Source organism: Xenopus laevis, chromosome 2L (assembly GCF_017654675.1).
Source record: "Xenopus laevis strain J_2021 chromosome 2L, Xenopus_laevis_v10.1, whole genome shotgun sequence".
In the NCBI taxonomy this organism is placed as follows: Eukaryota; Metazoa; Chordata; class Amphibia; order Anura; family Pipidae; genus Xenopus; species Xenopus laevis.
The window spans coordinates 13902031-13922767 of NC_054373.1; the positions used below are offsets into that span (position 1 = coordinate 13902031).

The following is a 20737-nucleotide window of genomic DNA, read 5'->3' on the forward strand; positions in this document are numbered from 1 at the left end:
CTGAATGGAGGGAACAGTCTCGCGGGTACGCCCCCTGGTGCTGAGATGGAGCGAAGCGCGCACACGCCTCTCACGTGCGCTGTCCCGCCGCTTTTCACGCTATTTCCGGTGTAGGCCTCAGGGAACTTTACTAAAAGTAAATTCTGTTTTGGTATAGAAAGGGCGCTCTCGCTGGTGACTGCGCTACATAGTTTTCCCAATAAATTCCTAGTATCTTGGGTACAGTAGTATTCCCCACAGTATAGGCAATGTATCCTGGTAAAGATTTACCAACTGCAAATATATCCTAATAAAGATTTTTGCATTCACCAACTGCATAAGTTACATATGTTGCCCAACTATTAGTAAACACTCCATTCATTAGATACAATACACTCCATTCAAGTCCTTTAAGGCCCAACCAGATCTGATACAAAGCACTGACGGTGCTGAACTTTGTATGATTAAAAGAATGTAAACATAATTTACTGTGGTAAATTTGCACCAGTGCAGCAATGAATGAGGGTTCCTACCTGGCTGATAGGGAAAAAAGATTAAAAAAAGATATAAAGACCAGTATATTTTTTCCAAAAAGATGGCAAACCTAAGAAAATAAGCCATAGCAACCAGTCAGACATCTTGTGTTTTTTTCCATTTACAGCGGAACCACAACATGCTGTTTTTGCCAGTTACTCGTGTCACTACATCTGCATGCTAATCATTTACACAGCTGCAAGTAGGGTTGCCACCTGGCTGGTATTTTACCGACCTGGCCGGGGTAAAAATGATGGCTGATCCCAATGTTATTAAAAGGAAAAAAGGTTAATATATATGAAGGCTGGTATTTTTTCCCAGAAAAAGTGGCAATCCTAGCTGCAGGGGATCATTGGGAGCTCAATGAAGGCACAGGTGCTTATTGGAGAATACTCTGTGCATTTTTCAGCAAGAGGAGTACCAACCAGGGCCCAAACAGTGTCGGACTGGCCCCACTGGGATACAAGGAAAATTCCCGGTGGGCCCAGGTGTCAGTGGGCCCTCTTGCTTCTAATCATTTGGCCTATTTCATGGCCATACCCTATTTCTATAAGAGGCTTAATAATGGAGGAATTAAGTAAAGTATGTAGAGCTAAAAGACTAGGAGAATAAAGAGGTTGAGTAAGGAGAGGAGGAATAATAGTTTGGAAAGTAGGCCCACGGTCTAAGGTTTTCTGGTGGGCCCCTGGCGTCCCAGTCCGACACTGGGCCCAAATGTCAATATTTGGGCTGCCACCTGCCTGTTTTTAGCTTGGACTGTTTAGTTCAAAACTGCCTGTCCAGGTTTCAGAACCTCAACAAAATTGTACGGCTTCACCCCTAGGGTCGCCACCTTTTCTGGAAAAAAATACCACCTTTCCTATATAGTTATCTTTTTTTCTCTAGTAATAACATTGGCAGCAACCATTATTTTTACAGTCCAGGCCAGTAAAAAAAACAGCCAGGTGGCAACCTTATTCACCACCTGTTTCTTGACAACATAACTCTGCCTCTTTACATCATCCACCCACCTCTTCACATCATCCATACCATGCCTGACACCATGATCCGCTTCTGCAAACAGAGAAAGGTGTCAATCCTAGAGATTATAATCTCTGGGGTGGGTGTCTAATAAACTGTCCCCTGGGTGATTTGCTTATTCAGTTTTCTTGAATTCTGTCTTTGCATACGAAAGAGCAGGTCAACATGTTGGACAGTGGGGATGCAGCATTTGAGTGTTATGCAAAATAGAGGGCTACATGCAGGTACAGGTGGGTTTCCTCCTGGTAATCAGTTTTTGTCCCACACTCCAGGTAACAGCAGTTTATTTTATAAATACCTATAAAATCCCAGTACTGCGCATTTGCTTACAAAATAGTTCAGAACAATAATCCGCACTACACTCACTATGCAGCATGCTTCTGGATTCATTACTAATCAATTGAACAGTATGTGGATGTTGATAGATTATTGGCTTTCAAAGAATGATATGGGTATCATATACACAAACATTCATGTCTGCCATCAGTTTTTGTCCCACACACACACACTCCAGGTAAAAGCAGGTTATTTGTCTCCTGATGAAAACTGAATACAGTGTGTGTCAGTGGTGTAACTACTGGTGTAACAGTGCTGGGTCCTCTGCTGACCTACTAGTGCTGTTCCAACTCACAACCCACTCATTATCTGTTTTTTTATGTATACCCATGGGTATTCAGGACCCATGGTAAAATAGGTGAGAAGAAAAGTTTTCAAGACTTATGCAAAGACCTGTCAAATGCACTGTATGGGAACTAGGGGAACCACTCTTTGCTTGTAGTCCCTGTGCCCTATAGAAAACAAAAGATAAACATTGTGTATTTTGTACAGTTAGCCATCACCAAGTCTCTTAAAGGATTGGTTCACCTTCAAGTTAACTTTTAGTATGTTATAGAATGGCCAATTCTAAGCAACTTCTAATTCTTTCCAGCTTTCAAATTGGGTCATTGACCCCATCTAAAAACAAATGCCCTGTAAGGCTACACATGTATTGTTATTGCTACTTTTTATTACTCATCTTTCAATTCAGGCCTCTCCTATTCACATTCCAGTCTCTTATTCAAATCAATACATGGTTGCTAGGGTAATTTGGACCCTAGCAACTGGATGTCTGAAATGGGAAACTGGAGAGCTGCTGAATAAAAGCAAAATAATTCAAAAACCACAAATAACAAAAAATGAAAACCAATAGCAAATTGTCTCAGAATATCACTCTCTACTTCAAACTAAAAGTTAATTTAAAGGTGAACAACCCCTTTAAGGGGCATCTCTCATAGGATTGCAGTGATAAATACCTATACAATCCCTGTTCTGCACATTTGCTTACAAATAGTTCAGAAGAATAATCCGGACAACACTCACTATGCAGCATGCTTCTGGATTCATTACTGATTAATTGAACAGTATGTGGATTTTATAGATTCTTGGCTTTCAAAGAATGATATGGGTATCATATACACCAACATTCACCATGTCTGCCATCTGTTCCTTCCACTTGTTTTGCTACAATATCCCTTTAAAATCAAATGCCTACATTAGCCATATGTTTCAGGATTCATGAATAAAGCCTATGTGTGTACATATATTTGTATGTATACAGTGTTACATATGCAGGAACACTTAGAAAACCACCGTAACAGAGACTTCAACTAACCGACTTATATTATTAAGGTGACAGTAACCCTGACCTGGATTTTTTAAAACCTAATACCTTCACACTTAATGGTAACATGAGATAAAGTCTTAAAAATGCCTTGGAGTGGATATCTATCACCCACGGGGTTAGTTGAGGTCTCTGTAAGATCTGCAGTGAAATATCTGCAGCCTTACATTTAGGTGTACTGATTCTTACATTGTGCACACAGGACCCTGCATTAGTTGCTGGCTATGCTATATACAGTCAGTAAAAAAATTCTTACAGCAGCCGCTACATTTTGGAGGCATTACATTTTGTTTAACACTAGTTATCTTCTGTACTGTCTCTTTAAGTGGGTTGTACCCCTGGCCAGGGGAGGCAGAGGCACAGGTGTGATGCTTTAGGTGCCATATTTAGTGAGGTAGGATGAGAGGTTTGTGTTTACTGTTTTGTTTGGGGGAACAGCCTGGACTGGTAGGTGTAACGCAGTTTATTTAAACCTTCCCGTTAAAACACATTCCACTTGAAACTTTCTGGTGATGTGGCCCACCATGATTTATCAACACCTGAATAGTGGGCTGCTTTAGTGTGAAACTGCTTGATTGTGTACTTTCTATATGGTTCAGTGCTGAGACTGGGAATCTGCATTACAGGTAGGGGTTTATCAGTGCTAAAGTAGTTTTATATTAATAGTTTACAATATTTTAGATTTTCCTTAATCCTTTGAAGAGTCAGTGTCTCCTTAATTGCTGGGGCAGGTGTGTGTGGTTGTTGCACATGCTAGTGTGTAGCATGGATTTTACTTGAATGTTTGATACTAGTTTTAATTTAGTTTAACCACGCAACTACAACAGTTCCTGGGAGCACAGAAGCAGTGGCTTACCTTCCCATTGTTCCCCAGAAAGCTTCCAAATAACAATCTTGCTATGATGCCCAGCATGTATTTGTTTATAAGGCAGCATTTTTCTTACTTTTACACATAAAGATGGTGGTGGTCATATTGACTGTATCAGTGTTCTATTGTGTTAAAGTAATGGAGAGCATAACGGCAATGCTGGTGCAGTGCTTTTCATGGACTTGTCATAATACTGCAGTTCAAAAGACCGTACAGTTAGAGAATTCTCGATTTTCTTACTGTTCTCCCTAATTCCAAACTGGTATATGATCAGTAGGCATGCACCAAATCCAGGATTTGGTTCGGGATTGAGGCTTTTGCAGCAGGATTCAGCTGAATCCTTCTTCCTGGCTGAACCGGATCCTATTTTGCATATGCAAATTAGGGGTGGGAGGGAAATAACGTGACTCACAAAACAAGGAAGTAAAAAAAAATTGCATATGCAAATAAGGATTTGGTTCGGTATTCGGCCGAATCTTTCACGAAGGATTCAGGGGTTCGGCCGAATCCAAAATAGTGGATTCGGTGCATCCCTAATGATCAGTTATAACTGCTGGGAGAACCACTGGATTATTTGTAGTGACTCGGGTGTATCACTTGTCACTGTGGGACCTTTTTTCTTAAATAAGTTAAAGCATTGACCTAGCGGCATTTACTGCAGTCTCTATTAAAGGAGTTGTTTATCTTTGAATTAACTTTTAGCATGATGTAGAGAGTGCTGTTCTGACACAATTAATACAATTATAGACTTGCATAGGAATAGTTTTGGCTGATGAGGTCAGTGACCCCCAGTTGAAAGCTGGAAAAAGTCCAGAAGAGGAAGGCAAAGGATTCCAAATTCTGATTTTACGTATATACACCACATAATTTATGCTGTGCCTGCTCTATGATAGTTTTAGTATGGCCAAAAACTTGCCTATAGGCTCTTACCTTCTGGAGTTTGCCATTACACTGATCTTGAAAACCACCAACGCAGGTGCTGGGTTGGTTAACTATAGGAAATCTACAGTACAACAGTAATGATATAATTGATCTGTACCAGGCTCTTCATTTTATGCATTCAGCATCTCTTTATTTTGTTCTATTTGCAGGTGACATTGCTCAAGCACTACTCGCAAACATGAATCTCGGCTCCGAACAAATTGTAGGTGTTACAAATTTATATTGTAGGTTTAAGGAAATATGCTAAGGAGACCAGAATAGAAGATGGAAAGGGCATAGCCATAGGTGGGAGGAATAAACAAAGGGCAAGAAACTAAGAGCCAAAGTGATGAAAGGAATAAAGAATACTGATGATGGCAATGAATATGTTGAGAAGGCAGAAGTTGCTAAATGTGAAGTATAGCGCAGATGTGTTGGTATTTAATAGGGGGGGGACTTTAAGGGAACTGTTAATACATAATCATTGCACTAATATGCAGGACCCCTAGTCAAAGATTACTTGTTGAGGAAGTGGCTCACCTAGTCCAGTGGTGTACAAAAGATAATTTACTTTAAACCTGTAGGGTAGCCGTCTGAATATACTAGGTTATTATCAACATAATCTTTTGCACAAAATGGGCTTTAATACTATATCCTTAACTGAATGTTCGTTTGCCTAACCTTTGATTTAATTCTTCCATACAAAGTTGCCAGAAGATTTTTACCTGGCAGAAGAGGGAGCCTTGCTAGAGGAAATGGCTGAAGAAGACGAAGAGATTGATCTGTACAATGAGGTGACTTTTGGCTTAGGTAGGAGATTTTGGGACCGCATTATTGCTATGTATAGATATTTATCATTTTTTAATTATGCTTGTTGTGTAGTGTGAGGACTTGATACTAAATTACTAAGAAAGTGATCAATTGCTTCAAATCTTATCATTTGAACATTTCCATGTTAAATCAAACACCATTTTTAAAAAAATCCACTACAAAGTGTTAAAGCATAGATTATTGATATCGCACAGAACATCCTGCAACAGGATGCATAAGGGTTTGGGAAAATGCGCTCTTTGTACTTTTACCTGCAGTAGAATTAAGAAAACAACATGAACATTTCTGCTTTGGGGGGTCCCAGTGTCTAGGGTAAGAATGTTGTGTAAAGGTGGCCATAGACGTAACAATTATGATCTTTCTTGGAAAAGATTTTTCCAAGAAAGGTCGTTTGTTTCCTTACATGAGTGTAGAACTGAATTGTCAGATATACAGCTAGAAACAATAGAATTCTACCTGTATCTGGCGATTCAGCACTAACAATCGCCGATGTTTGGGTGCCTTCAAAGGCACCCAATCAAAATTTCCCATCCAGCCCGATCGACAAGCCAACCGATAGCCAGGTCTTCTGCCAATATCGGTCGGCCCTTTTCCCACCATACACGCACCAAATATGGTACGAAAATTAGTTTTGTACGATATTATCTGTGCATCTATGGCCACCTTTAGGATAGAATATATATTGTGGTATATCTGTTCTTCCTCCTCTTAACTCTGTTATTACTCCACCCTAAATCTACAGAGTAGCAATCTGGAGTGAGATGTGGGAAGAATCAAACAAAGTTCCTTCATTAAATGGATTTACTTTGTCATGCATCTGGATTGTTTTTAAGATGTCAGGGTTGCAGAGCTCAAGTTCAGTTTTGTTCTCATGCTGATTACCTTGGCATTTTCCATAGGGGAAAGTTGGTGAGTTTGGGCCTGCATTCATCAATAATTAATTGTGCTTCATGCTTGCTTTACCAGCACTGTGGTTCAGCTTGCTGAATGAACATGATCTTGGTATTTACATACTATGTGTATCATGTATATCAGTGAAGGCTATACATTTTTATTTTATTTTTTTTTTTTTAAAGACCAAGAGTCTGATGAAGAACCTGTCAAACTTGAAGATGACCATACAAAGCCTATTCAAATGCCTGAAGCACCAAAGGAAGAAGAGCCTGAAGCACTACAACCTGTAAAGGAAGCAAAAGGCTCAGAAAAGGCACCACTGCATGAAGTAAAGATTGTGGTGGAACCTCATGAAGATCATGTGGATCTATCCATTGATTCTGGAGGTCATACGATGAATTCAACCATGGATGATTCAGAGCTTGGAGACCCTGCAGTAATGAAGGCGTTTCATGGAAAACCAACACTGGAGGTATTTAGATGGCATAATGCATTGGGGTTATTATCTTTTGTGGGGGTGGTAGGAATAATAAAATTGCCAGAAACATTTTTTAAGGCAATGGCAAGGTAGGTTTTTGCAATGTAATTATCCTACCGCACACCTGTACTTCACCAATCCTGCAAGCTGGTGGTGCATTCCTTCCGTTGACCCGGCCGGGTCCCTTAGCAACCAATGTGTAAAAGAAACGGATCCGCACACACACCGATTAGTGCAGTTGGGGATTATCCCCTTTTATTCAGCCACCAAACATGGATAATCCACAACTGCACTAATCGGTGTTTGTGCGGATCCGTTTCTTTTACACAAAGGTAGGTTTTTGGTCACAAACCAAGTTTTTTCTCTCTAAAATGTCATCTTCATCTGCCTTAAACCAAGTGAAATCTTAACTTTTTATATATGTAGAGTTTGGACAGTGCAGTTGTTGACAGTGGAATTGGATCAACATGGAGTGAACTGGACACAGACTATGATCAAGTAAGTGTACTATTTTAGTTGGCTGACTGGCTTTTACAAAATTGGGTTTATTAATAATTTTTCCTTTCTCTCCATAGAGTGGAATGGATTCTGGCCTTTGGGAGGCATCTCCAAAGGTTTCCACGTATGCAACTGGGCAAATATTGGAGGGGAGTACCTAGACTTAAGTAGACAAAATAATATATTAAAAATTTATTATTTGAGGTTTTATGGAATTGGGCAAATATAAACTCATGTCCCACAGGCAGAATAGGGCACATGCAGGTAGGCTGAGTATGACACACATAAGTAGCAATATGGAAAGCAGAATAGAGCAGGAATTAGGGAAACCTATTAAGACCACTCTTGAGATGGCACAATTCATACTGTGCTACATACAGTGACACAATGCTGGTGCCCCTTCAGCAGTTTGTATGAGGTGTGAACAATGTGGGCACTTTAATTCTGGGTCTGAGGTGTGAACAGCAGAGTGTTTTAGGGGTGAGAACAATAGTCATCACAAGTGTGAACAATGCAGTTTGAATTTGAGGTGTGATCAATGCTGGGGCCAGTTAATCTGGTACTGATACCTTTTAAATTTTACACAAGGTAAACAGTCACAGCAGGCAGACTTTTCTTGTGGGGGGCCATAAAACCACCAGTTGGACAGCATAGTCTTGGACAATAAGTTATGAGCAAACAAAGCATATTCTGTGCACTCAGGCTGTATCTGCAAGGAATTGAAAAAAAAAAAAACATTTTAAATCTGTTGATTTTGGTACAAAAGTGGACACTGCCAAAAGCAGCATAGGTCTAAAGAATGCATGCTTTAAAGGTGGCAATTTGTTTTGTTGTAGAATCATGGCCAGTAAAGGTACTTCTGGTTGCTAAAACACGTGAGGCAGTATTTTTTTTTTTTTTACATTGAGACTGTCTAAATAACATGAAGTTATAAATCAATTTTTCCACCTCAGGATAAAGCAATTCTGCGCATAATGGAAAGGGCACCTTACCTGCCACCTACAAATTTAGAGTTTCTGGGGTCTCCTCTGCAGAGAGGATTTATGCCTTCACAAAGGCTCCAAGGACCAGAAATGGGTGCTATGTCTCCCAAGCCTTACAGACCAAGGTTCATGAGGCAGGTAAGAATGTCTGAACATGATCTTATTGCATGTTAAAAAAAAATGTTTGTTTTGTAGTAAAATAGAAGTGAAAGTATGGTTTTTATTAATTTGTCAAATGCAATACATTAAATCTTGATATCTCTAATGCAGCAATCACCTCTTGTACCACGCTCAATGCGTCCATCATACCCCTTCACGCCACCAAGGAGAGGTCCATCAGTCTTCGCCCCAAATCAGGTATTGAGTGATGAGGCTTTATAGGATACTAACTGGGACCTGACTGGACAATTATTGTTTGCATTAAAAGAAAACTCTTTTCTAATCTTGTCTGTTCACCTAGGCTATAAGTAAAAATATTAAGCTGTAACGGTAAACTTGCCAAACGGGTGTACCACCATTCTTTAAAGGGTCTATAAAGCCAAACAATGGATAGAAGTTTGTTGAAGGGTGAAGATGCTTAACTTTGTTTTCCAAATTCATATATAGGGAATTTAGTCATTCTAAAAGCATTCCTGTCTTATTTGTTTTTATCTCATAGTTGTATAACTAGTGGTGACATGATTAGAATATGTATTGCCTCTTAGAATTGTTCAGTAGATGATGTCTCAAGTCGCTGTGAAACACCAAGTTGCGGTAGATTCAGTATAAAAGACCTATAACCACTGCTTCCATCCAATTAAGCCTAATATCCAGCATGAAAAGTTGTGGTTAATAATGGGTCCAATAGGCAGAACTTTGCTGCACAATTCAAGTGCCTTATTGTGTCACGACACGTTTCGAGCAGAGCTCCGCTCGAAACATGTCGGGACACAAAGCACTTGAATTTTCATGTTGAATGTCTCAAGTCTTCTCTTCTCCTCCCTTCAGTCTCCAGGTTTTGTGTCTCAGACTCCCTTTAGGCCAATGTCACCCAACGTCAGCACCCCAACCCGACCAATGACTCCTAAAATGGTGAGGATGCACTTTGGCCCAATGTCTCCCAGCCCAAGCTTCTCCCCATTCTTCAGCCCCATGGGTAATGCACTGCAAAGGTTTAAGTAAGTTCCTTTATCTTTTTTTATTTACCTTTTTGTTTTTTTATACTTTAAGATGGCCACATATGGCTGACAAGTGAAAAGATAATTCAGCTGTATTTGTGACCAAAATTACAAATTCACTGATATTTGATTAGAGCACTTGTAAAATCCCAAGTACCTTGTCCAGTCATAGATTTGCCAGGGCTGCGCAAATTCATGAAGATCCAAAGTTGTGCACAAGTTACCGATCATTTGCGATGTTACGATCATCGGTTCGAAGTTATGCTAGCGAAGGCAAATTTGCATACGGCGTGCAGTTAAAAGTACAATGGCCGTGTATGCAGTAGCAAACGCATTACACTACACAAGGCCAGGGAACCTTAAATGTATTCAAATGCCCTACACGTGTATAGTTTAGGTGCCATATGTTCTAAAATGTAGGGGGGAAGGAGGGTACCCTAAAAAAAAAATTTAGATTTGATTTTTTTTTCAGTCTATCACCATATAAAGTAAGACACCAGCGTTTTGTTGGGACTTAGAAAAAATTTCAACTTTTTTTGGACCATTCCTATCTACTCTATTGCACTTCGCCTGGTCTGAGGTGACGAAGTAAAGTCTGGTGCAAGAGGTTCACGAAAATCCGCAAGTTAGTGAATTAGCATAGTTACGTCCCTTCGCTATAGTGCAACATCGCCTGGCGTAAGGGTGCGAAGTAGCGCTAGAGTAGGTAAAATGACGCCACGCTGACGCTAGCGTTGGCCACTTTTCCCTTTGGTAAATTTGCCACATAGATGTGGTCCTCTCTGATAGGTCTGTGCAGGACATCTTACAAATCTACTGTGGGCTCTGGGCCAAACCATACAGATCAACTTGGTTTGCCTTGGAACTCAAAAAATTAGCCCATCTTTTTGCGTATGGCTAGCTTGACTGTTCTTAAAGGAGAACCAAACCCTTAAAATGAATATTGCTAAAAATACCGTATTTTATATAATGACCTTATTGCATCAGCCTAAAGTTTCAGCTTCTAAATAGCAGCAATGATTCAGGATTTCAAACTTGTTATAGGGGGTCACCATTTTGGAAAGTTTCTGCGATGCTCAGTGGGCTCTAAGCAGCTGTTGAGAAGCTAAGCTTAGGGGTCGTCGCAAATTATCAAGCAGAAAATGAGGTTTGCCTGTAATATAAGCTGATGCTGCAGGGCTGATCTTTGGAGACACAGATCTTTACTGCTAAAGGGCTGTGGTTGCCTTGGGCTGGTACAGAAGCCCAAAACATAGCCATGTACAACATTTCTAGCTACTTCTTTAGTTCTCTATTCTGGTCTTTAAAATAAAACAATTTTATGGGTTCTAATGAACCAAAGTCCTCTTAAAGCTCGTTTTCAACCGTAATTTTTCCTCCCTAAAATACTGTAGGGTTCCAGGTCATGTCACACAGCTGCACCCACAGCATAGAAGGATACTCAGTCAACGTCAGAGGCCGCAGAGGTAAAGAATAATTTACTGTTTAACTTACTTGTAATGTGTTAAAGCTCCATCGGCTTGTTTAAAATACTCTCATCTGTCTTCAGTTCGAGTCGGAGGCAGTGGGAGAGTAGACCAGACCCTTACGCGAGCTTAATGTCTCAAAAGGAAAAGGAGTGGGTAATAAAACTGCAAATGATACAGTTACAAAGTGAAAATCCACATTTGGATGACTACTATTATCAGGTAGGAAAGATGGTTCTCTGACCAAGTATTCGCCAAAGCCCAAATACAAGTGTGATTTTGTGTTTAAAGATTGTATCCTGATTTAACTTTATAATCGGTTTGGGCTATTTTCTTTTAGGCTTACTATGAAAACTTAGAACGTAAATTATCGGAGGAAGAATTTTTGGGAGAACGCAAAAAACGAGAGCCTACAAAACTGGTTACACCATACATTCAAAAGGCAGAGACCTATGAGTCAGGTAGAGTAACAAATATTAATTGTAACTGATTTTTATGTTCTTCTAGGATATTGGTACCGTATACTGGCACATGATGTTCTAGTAGGTAGCAGGAGCTGCAAATCTAAAATAAGGGCGACGTCTAATAGGTATGCGAAATGCCCAGCAGAATAACATTTCCAGGCGCCCCTCCAGCATCATGTCCAAGCTCCTGTGTTACTCTTGATGAGCAGATATAGCAAGTAATGATCCCAAGTCAACCAGCAAATCATTGTCAATAATGTTCCCTGGATCCCCAGGGTCTCGGTGTCATTAACGAAAGATGTATCAATACTAGATTTGCCTTTGAGATAACAAATATTGTCTATTCACAAGAACAGTCTTCACTCGTTATTTCCTAACTTACTGTTGGTCCCTTTCCTTACTACTGAAGTGTTTAAGGGGTGGTTTGCTTCTAAGTTTACTTTCAGCATTCTTAAAGAAAATAATGTAGGTCTCCTGTAATTAACATGACCCTGAATACCACTTTGAATTTCCCTGGGTTGAGACTGCTGTCCCCCCCCCCCCGATCTTATTTAATCTGTTACAGTGGACTGACCTTGTGACTCCAGCTGAAAATATTAGTAAGAATACAGTCTTCAGTATAAAACCTTACCCTTTATTTTTACATTAAAGAACCTCCCACCCTAAAATTAAAGTGGTATGGAGGAGGAAGGGCCCTTTCACCAATATAAGACAGGGTGGAGGAGAGCGAACTTCTACATTATGTCAGTGGTAACGTGCAGAAAAAGATAGAGATACAAATAACTTTTTTTATTTTAAAACCACTGCAAAAAAAATTGCGTTTTTTTTTTTTTCCCCTCCCAAGTTAACTTTTTCTTTTTGTTTTTATATTAGTGGTTCACATCGAGGGTTCCCTTGGACAAGTGGCTGTTTCTACCTGCTACAGCCCAAGGAGAGCAATAGATGCTGTTTCCTATGCCATGCCAGATGAGGTAAGTAATGTTGTGTTGAATTTTATGGGTAACAATGAATTATCTAGGTATAGAATTGTTTACCAAATTGGCTTTGTCTACCCTGTAGTTTTTTGGGGAGTTGTTGGAATAGTCTAAAGAAGATTTTATTCTATATGATACTTCTTGATGGGAAGGTTGACATATTAATATGCAGCTTATTATATACAAGTTATCCTAAGACTTGCGCTGCAATACAGTCTAGGGTCAAGAACTCATGGATGTAAAAACTCTGTCACAAAGGAGAAGGTTACCCAAGGATCTCTGTGTTCATAACAAGCCATCTCTCTGCACCCTTGGGGACTCTCCTTCTGTGGCTTGACATGACCAAATTACTCCTTTCCCTAACCCTCCTCTCTGTCAGACATTAGTTTGTGTACTTCCATACTGCATATGAGCAACACAGAGCAAACCGTCAACTGCAGTGGCTGGAGAGACAAAAGTTGTGTTGAGAAGAAACAAGGTGGGGCTTTAGTAGTTGGGAGAAGAGTTAGTACCATGGTTCATTTGGGACAATAATTGGGGTATTAAAGCGATTTTTGTGATATTCCTTCATAGAGTAAAACCTCTTGATTTGTGTGGTCCAAAACAACTGCTTTACAAAACTAAGAGCAGAAACTTTGTGCTTCTACCTTACAGGCTATTAAAGCACTTGGGTACCAAAGATTAAGAGTTCTTAAACATGCTGAGAAGGTGAGTATTTGCACATGGTAACCTCGCTTATCCTTTTGTCCAGTTATAGTACCCAGGGTCGGACTGGGGGGCCCGGGACTGCTGGTCCAGGGCCCCCCTACTGTGACGCGCCGAACTCGGTGCGACTGTGAATGCACCGCTCGAACGCTGCCATGCACGAGCTGCGCTTATCGGTGCGCGAGCGGCGATGCGCATCACCGAAAACGGTTTTTTTTTTTTTCAACATTTTTATATTGGTAGAGGGGGACACCGGGCCAGTCCGACACTGATAGTACCTTAATTTGCTCACCTGAGCTATATAAGAAACGGTGTACTACAAGAAGGCTTATCAGCAGGGTGGTACACCTTTTAGGGCAGAAATGCATGCTGCAATTTCGGGAGATTAGTCGCCCAGCAACTAATCTTCCTGAACTGCCTTCCCGCTGGCTAGAATGAAAATCGCCGGGGGATGGCACTTGGAATGCTTTGTTTTACGGTGTCGCCCAAACTTCGGGCGACTTCAGAAAGCCGAAACAATCCCAGTGCCACCCCCCCGTTGATTTAGATTCTAGCCAGCAGAAAGGCTTTTCGGGGAGATTTAGTCGCCCGTAGAAGAAGCGACTTGTCACTGGGTGACTAATCTCCCGAAATATCAGCTTGTGTCTCTGCTCTTAAGTGAACTTTTAGTATGTTATAGAAGGTTTCATAGTCTGATGTTTTCTGCATTAATGCTTTGCTTCTGGCTTATCCAGATCATTTGTACTGTCCCATCACAAGAATGGCTCCTCCTATTGTGCAGTCCACATCAATCACATCCATGTTTACTTATTTTCAGGTGTTCCTCATGTTCTTGGAAGTTGAAGAGCTGGCAAGGAAGATGTCCCATATTCCTGAAGAAGAGCATGTACACTTCCAGCACAAGCAGAACTATAAAGTGCAAAGGATATATGATGTCTTAAAGATTGCACCCTGCCATAATGAAGAGTATGTACCTGTTATAGTGATGTAATTAAAGGCAAGAATTTATATGTGGGGGTAGAGGGCAATTGGTAACAGCTGACTAATATATTGGCCCAGCATACCTTCTGTATGTATCATTGCTGCCTTGATGTATTGCTGTAAAATGATTGGGTGCAAAGGGGAAAATGATACAGCTTTTCTTGAATTATATTGCTTTATTTTTATGTACAGGTATGGGGTCCATTATCTAGAAAGTTTAGTATTCCTGAAAGGTAATTTCCCATAGACTCCATTTTATCCAAATTTTTTAAACATGATTTTCTTTTTCTCTGTAATAATAAGACCGTAGCTTGTACTTGATCCCAACTAAAACCTGCCTATTGGCTTTATCTGATGTTTAATTGATGGAAAGATCCGTTATCTGGAAAACACCAGTTCCCAAGCATTATGGATAACCTGTCCCGTACCCGTATAGCCTATTGCCATCTTATATGTACTTTTTTTCCCTCACAGAGAATCTGAGTTTTTGCAACTCTTGCAAGTGGGAAAAGGCAAGAAGTTGGTTGCGCGGCTCCTTCCATTCCTAAGGAGTGAGCAGGCTAGGGAGATTCTCTTACTCGTAGTTCAGCACTTAACATTTCTCATAAAGAACGACTCTGCAGAAGAGGTGGGTGCACAGTGGACACATTGCTGGGGGTGGAGATTCTGGAATTCTAAAAAAAAAAAACTGCTTGGGTAAGGGTTTGGTGTGGGACTGAGCCAAACACACCATCTTTTTTCTTTAGCCGAATTCTTAATATTTAGCATAACTGAGTTTAAACCCTCAGAAGTCTTCAGACATTGTGTTTAGCCCCCGTATCATTATTTGTTTTCTCCATTTAGCTTTTGACAGTCGTAGATATAAAAGGATGGTTGTCATGAGAATATCCAAGAAATGTTACCCTAAATGGACTTGGTATTTGGCCTTGGATAATGGATTTGATGGTGTCCTACACTATGTTCCCCACTAATGCCCTGTTTATTTTTCTGCAGTCCCTTTCTGTTCTTTATGGACCCCTTAAACCTATAATCAATGGGCTCTCCTTCACTGAACTCATCGGAGTCACTCAAGAGCTCACGCGGCCGTTGCCAGAGTCTAATGACCTGCCTCTTACACTTGCATTTCAGAACCAGGTTTGTGAAACTGGATTCTAAATATTTTTTATAATTCTGGTACAAGTTCCATTTCTAGAACCTCTGATATTGAGCCAGAAATGTATTTCACTCTCTCTCCCTTATCTACTGCTAAATGTGCATGTGTCCTTGTATTTGTTTTTCTCTGATGTGGGGGGAGTTCCAAAATATGGCAATGCAATTTTCCCATAATATCCTTGTGAAACAATTCTGAATTCCTCTCTAAAATTTCAGTTCCTTGTACTATAGACTCATGATGGTTACAGGTGTCAAAGCCAATACCACTTGTGGGAAATTCAAAATAAACCACTGGCACATGTATGACATATATATGTACCAATGAGGTCAAGCCCCTGTGTTTGCATCCCCTTAAAGGAGAATTGTGTAACAAATCCCCCCCCCCCAGCCTACCTGCCCCTCACCCCTCTGTGCATATTCTGGCCTAGGAGTTCACAGGCACCATCTTCTTTCTTCGGTCTGTTTCGCCGCATGCGCAGTTTGAGTAAATTTCCGGTCTCTAACAACTGTGCATGCGCCAAAACTTCCAGAGTAGAGTAAAAAATATGGGCCGTTTGCCCGGGGGGGGGGGCAGGTAGGCTGGAGGGGGTTTACCCAGGGTAGGAGGAGGGTTTTTTTTTTTTTTTTTTTTTTTTTTTTTTTATATTACAGGTTGAATTCTCCTTTAACATTGTATTTTCATTGCAACATTTGGTAAATATGGGATATATGGATCTATGGGTGCTATGGATTTAGGTGATCTTTTGAATGTAATTATTTCCATGGAGTGGCATTCTCCTAACATTAGTGAGCACCAAAATTACACCCAACATAGCCCCCCAGCTCTACATCAGACTCTTGCCTGTCTGCCGCTTCTTGCCTCAACAGACCCCTCCTCGTCATCCACTCACCTTCTAGCCCAAGAAATTTAAATAAATGAGGGCCAGATTTAGGGCAGAGTGAGTTGTACCAAAAGATGTGCTTTTTCTGCCTGCCCCCTAGTTAAAGGGCATGAATAAAATCCCATTTTTTACTTTCTTTAATGAGAGAAACCTATCTCCAATATACTTTAATTAAAAAATGTGTACCGTTTTTAGAAGTAACCTGACTCTATATGCAGTGAAATTATCCATTTACTGCTGGATATGAATTGTCAGACAGTCACTAACTGCTCTGCAGGGAAACAATCATACTTATGAACAGCAGGGGGAGCCCCCGCCTTACTTGCCAGCCATGCAGCTTTTTGTTTCCATGTACAGCAGTCGGCGACTGTGTAGAGATTTGTATTGGATTTTATACATCCCCTTTACGGTTTCCAACTCCAGCTGCAGGGACAAAGATCATGGGCCCAGATTTAAACAGATAAACTGGGATTATATTTGGAGGATTATTTTGCTGCAGCAACTGGTTCTGCAGAGTTGTATAAAGTTTGTAGTAAACAATACAAAAACTATAAAATCCACATTAGATTACATGACCACACAGGACCCAGTGCAGTCTATATATTCTGATTATTAATCAGTCTTGCTGTATCGGCTTCTGGCAGATATTATTTGACTTGTGCTGTTTTGATAATGACGATCCCTAAGCAGCCCAGACCACACTGAGCATGTGCACAGTCTTGGTCTTGCAAAGATGTATAACAAAGTTACAAGATGGTGACCCCCTGTGGCCAACTTTGAAAGCATAAATCATTTGTTTGATTAGGCTTGTGGTGCAGTAAGTTTGTTTAGTATAAAAAAATACAGCACTTCCTTCCATTTAAAGGCTTGTTTAAGGTAGTATTGGTGTAGTAGTTATGTTACAATGTGGTGTGTTTTTTTTCCTTTTGTTACTATATTTATTTACCAATGTTTATACATCTGTCCAGTTTGGAATCTCGCTATTGTATTGTTTGCTGAGCCACGGTGAGAGGTTGCTGTCATCTGACTTGCCTATGGAGCCTTGCATTGGAGACTTTGAAAAATGGTAATTGACACCACCTTCCATACCCAGGTTGCTTCTCTGGCCCTTTAACTTGTGGGCCATTTTTAATTGAAATGACATGTCTAGTAACCCATAGCAACCAATGAAATGTTTGCTTTTATACAAATTAAAAAAACACTACCTAACTGGATGGTACATGTCCTTACACCTGGTACATACCGTTTGGCTTACATTGCAATGTTTTAAGTAAATCACCCCATTGGTAGGGTTGTCTTTGCCCTATTTTAAAGAACATAATACTGTTCTGTATAGAATCAAGTTTATATAATGACCCTGAAGCCAAAATACCTTGGCCTCTACTAAACAATAACTTGTCTTTATCCATATTTTCACACTCACTGTATAGTTTGTACTAGACACAGCTATAAGGCTACTCTGAACCCTGTGTCTCAAGTCTGGCTGAGCCTGTGAAGAACTTTATTCCCAAATCTCTGACATGAAGACCTACCTTCCTTAAATTGTCTATGGAGAAGAAAAACCAAGCTGCTTAAATTGTGTATTCAACCTTCATATTAAATAAGACCATACATTTTTGGTAACTCCAAAAAACTAAACGAAAAATGGCCTATTAAAGAAATAATGTATCTAAACAGGCTTTAACCATAAAAAGTAATGAAGTTCCTTAATTCTCACAGGACCGATACAGTTTTCCTGGTTGCTAAGGAGCTGTCTCATGTCTCAAAGTCCTCCATGGTGGAGCCTCTCTTCTTGCCCAGCAACCTGCTCTCCTTGTTCTGCCGTTACCTGGACAAGCAGACTATTCATAAACTTGAGGACAAAATGGAGTAAGTCTTGTTCACTCTGAACTCATCTGTGACGCCTAGCAATTTTAAGTAAAATCATCTTTTCTACGGGAGGCCATGGGAAAAGATGATAGAAGCTGAACGTTGAAATCCCTCCTCTCTGCGATTTGGGTTTTAGATAGTTTGTTTTTAGTCTGTCCATGTGTTTGGTATTAAGTGACCCCCTGACCCTACTGCAAACCTCTTGCATGGAGGCCAGAGATGATGGAAAAACATTAGTGTCATTCTAGCCACTTTCATCAGTAAATGTGAAACTCAAACAAAGATTACAAGACATAGTGTAGATGGGATGTGTATCTATGTAAATATAGATGTTTTCTATAATTTATAAAGTCCCTAACTTTAGGATTTGACCCAGTGGTGTAACTAGATATTCAGGCCCTCAAAATGTAAGAGGTTGACCTGTTGTACCAATCTTTATTGAAATTGTATATAAATTAGGGTCTCCTGGGGCAGCCGCAGGGTCTGCTTCCTCTGTAGTTCCACCCCTGATCTGACCATATGCTGAATCCACCAAAAAAGATCTGGCAGAATTTCTAGGTCTGAATGTGCATATGACAAATAGCAAAGTCACAAACAGCATTCGGCAAAAATAAAAAATTGGCAGCTTCTAAAATCATGTGGTGATAAGGGTTGAAATTTGAATTCAGCAAGGCACACTGATTTGGATGGGTCCGAATCCAGCAAAAAAAGCTCTGAACCAAATGTGAGATTTCGTGCATCCTCAACCTTTAAGATTGTCTGTAAACAAATTCTAATTAGGGATGCACGAATCCACTATTTGGCATTCGGCCGAATCCCAAAATCCTTGGTGAAAGATTCGGCCGAATACTGAACTGAATCTGAATTTGCATATGCCAATTAGGGGCAGGAACGGAAAAAGTGGAAAAATGTATTTTTGTGAGCACATGATTTCCCTAATTTACATATGCAAATTAGGATTCGGTTTGGCCAGGCACAAGGATTCGGCCAAATCAGAATCCTGCTGAAAAAGGCCAAACCGAATCCTGGATTCCGTACATCATTAATTAAAATGGACGAGGCGATTAGTCCTTGAACTACCCAAAATTTTTAGGAAGTAGCCTGTATGGATTCTTGATCGGTCTGTGGGTTCTCCTGCTCACCCAGCCATTTGGCCTTTGTATGCCTACAGTATATGATGCCAAGTTCTGTTTAACAAAAACGAAAGGGGAAGTATAAACAAGTGTGTAAAGAGAAGACACTAGCAGTAAAATACGAGGCTGAAGAATAATTTGGAGAGCAGGCCTATGGTCTAAACGTTTTCTGAAGGTGCAGCTCATTTTTGTATCTTTTTTTTCCCCTTTGTCTCCCTGTAGATGTCCTGTTATCCCCCCATACACAGCTGTACCTTCATGAAATGCTACATCTGCCTTAAGAGGACAAGACTATCCTCTGCTTCACTCACCACAAGTTTATGGACAAGTGGAGCTTCTGCTGCGGATATTTAAATATTTATTCCTGTTTTAAAGGACCTTTTTTTGTTGCTTTGTTTGTTCAGACTCGGATAAGGCTTTCAAACTGGAGGAACACGGTTGTTTCCTTGAAGGTCTGAAGAGCGATGAAACATGTTCACTTTCTGTTTAAATGATTTGAAAAGCAAGAAATGTCGATGCTGTGTACAGATGTGTGGGAGGGGGGAAATTGCTGTAAATTTGCTTTTTGTTGGTGTGCTATTTGCACAGCATTCACCCGATATCATGTACAGCACTTGCAAAAAAAAAAAATAAACTGAAAGGAAATGTTCTTGTTTCTTGTTCTTGAGCCACTCCTGGCTGACCCCAGGCACCACCAGTACACTGGCACTAGATCTATGGCATGTTGGGTATGCACATCAGCCAACACTATAATGGCAGGGCAGTTTGACTGGAGATCAAAATCAGGGCAGGGACTACACACTGACCCATCATAGAAGGCACCACAACATGCTACCCCTCGTTATTCGACCGTCTAAGTAAAATCCTTCGACTTCGAATATCGTAGTCAAAGGATTTACCACATTCAGTAGGATCGAAGGAAAAATCGTTCGAACGATTAAATCCTTCGACTCGAAGGATTTTAATCCATCGATCAAACTATTTTCCTTCGATCACAAATTGGCTAGAAAGCCTATGTTCGGTAGGTTTTAGGTGGCGAAGTAGGTCGTCGAAGTTTTTTTTTTTAAAGAGACACAGTACTTCGACTATCGAATAGTCAAACGATTTTTAGTTCGAATAGTTTGGGTCGAAGTAGCCAAAAAAATAGTAGTAGAAGTATTTTTTATTCTAATCCTTCACTCAAGGTAAAATGTGCCCCTTAAAGGGCAAATCAACCCCAAAATAAAAATGTACTTAATAAAAGGAAACCTAATTTTAAGCAAATTTCCAATATACATTAATTAAGCCTT

General features: G+C 40.2%; 1 protein-coding gene across 3 annotated transcripts; it reads left to right on the forward strand.

Moving 5' to 3' along the window:
* The first annotated feature begins 3610 nt into the window (after positions 1-3610).
* On the forward strand, positions 3611-20097 carry patl2.L (protein associated with topoisomerase II homolog 2 L homeolog). Of its 3 annotated transcripts, none has more exons than XM_018245014.2 (20): positions 3611-3640; positions 5153-5205; positions 5690-5792; positions 6890-7179; positions 7612-7683; positions 7761-7832; positions 8637-8804; positions 8937-9023; positions 9675-9823; positions 11218-11289; positions 11373-11511; positions 11630-11750; positions 12627-12724; positions 13382-13435; positions 14250-14398; positions 14888-15041; positions 15407-15547; positions 17415-17512; positions 18166-18315; positions 19671-20097. In XM_018245014.2, the coding sequence occupies exons 2-20, from the start codon at positions 5182-5184 to the stop codon at positions 19708-19710; spliced, it is 2181 nt and encodes a 726-aa protein (XP_018100503.1). In that variant the 5' UTR covers positions 3611-3640; positions 5153-5181; the 3' UTR covers positions 19711-20097.
* The last annotated feature ends 640 nt before the right edge of the window (positions 20098-20737 follow it).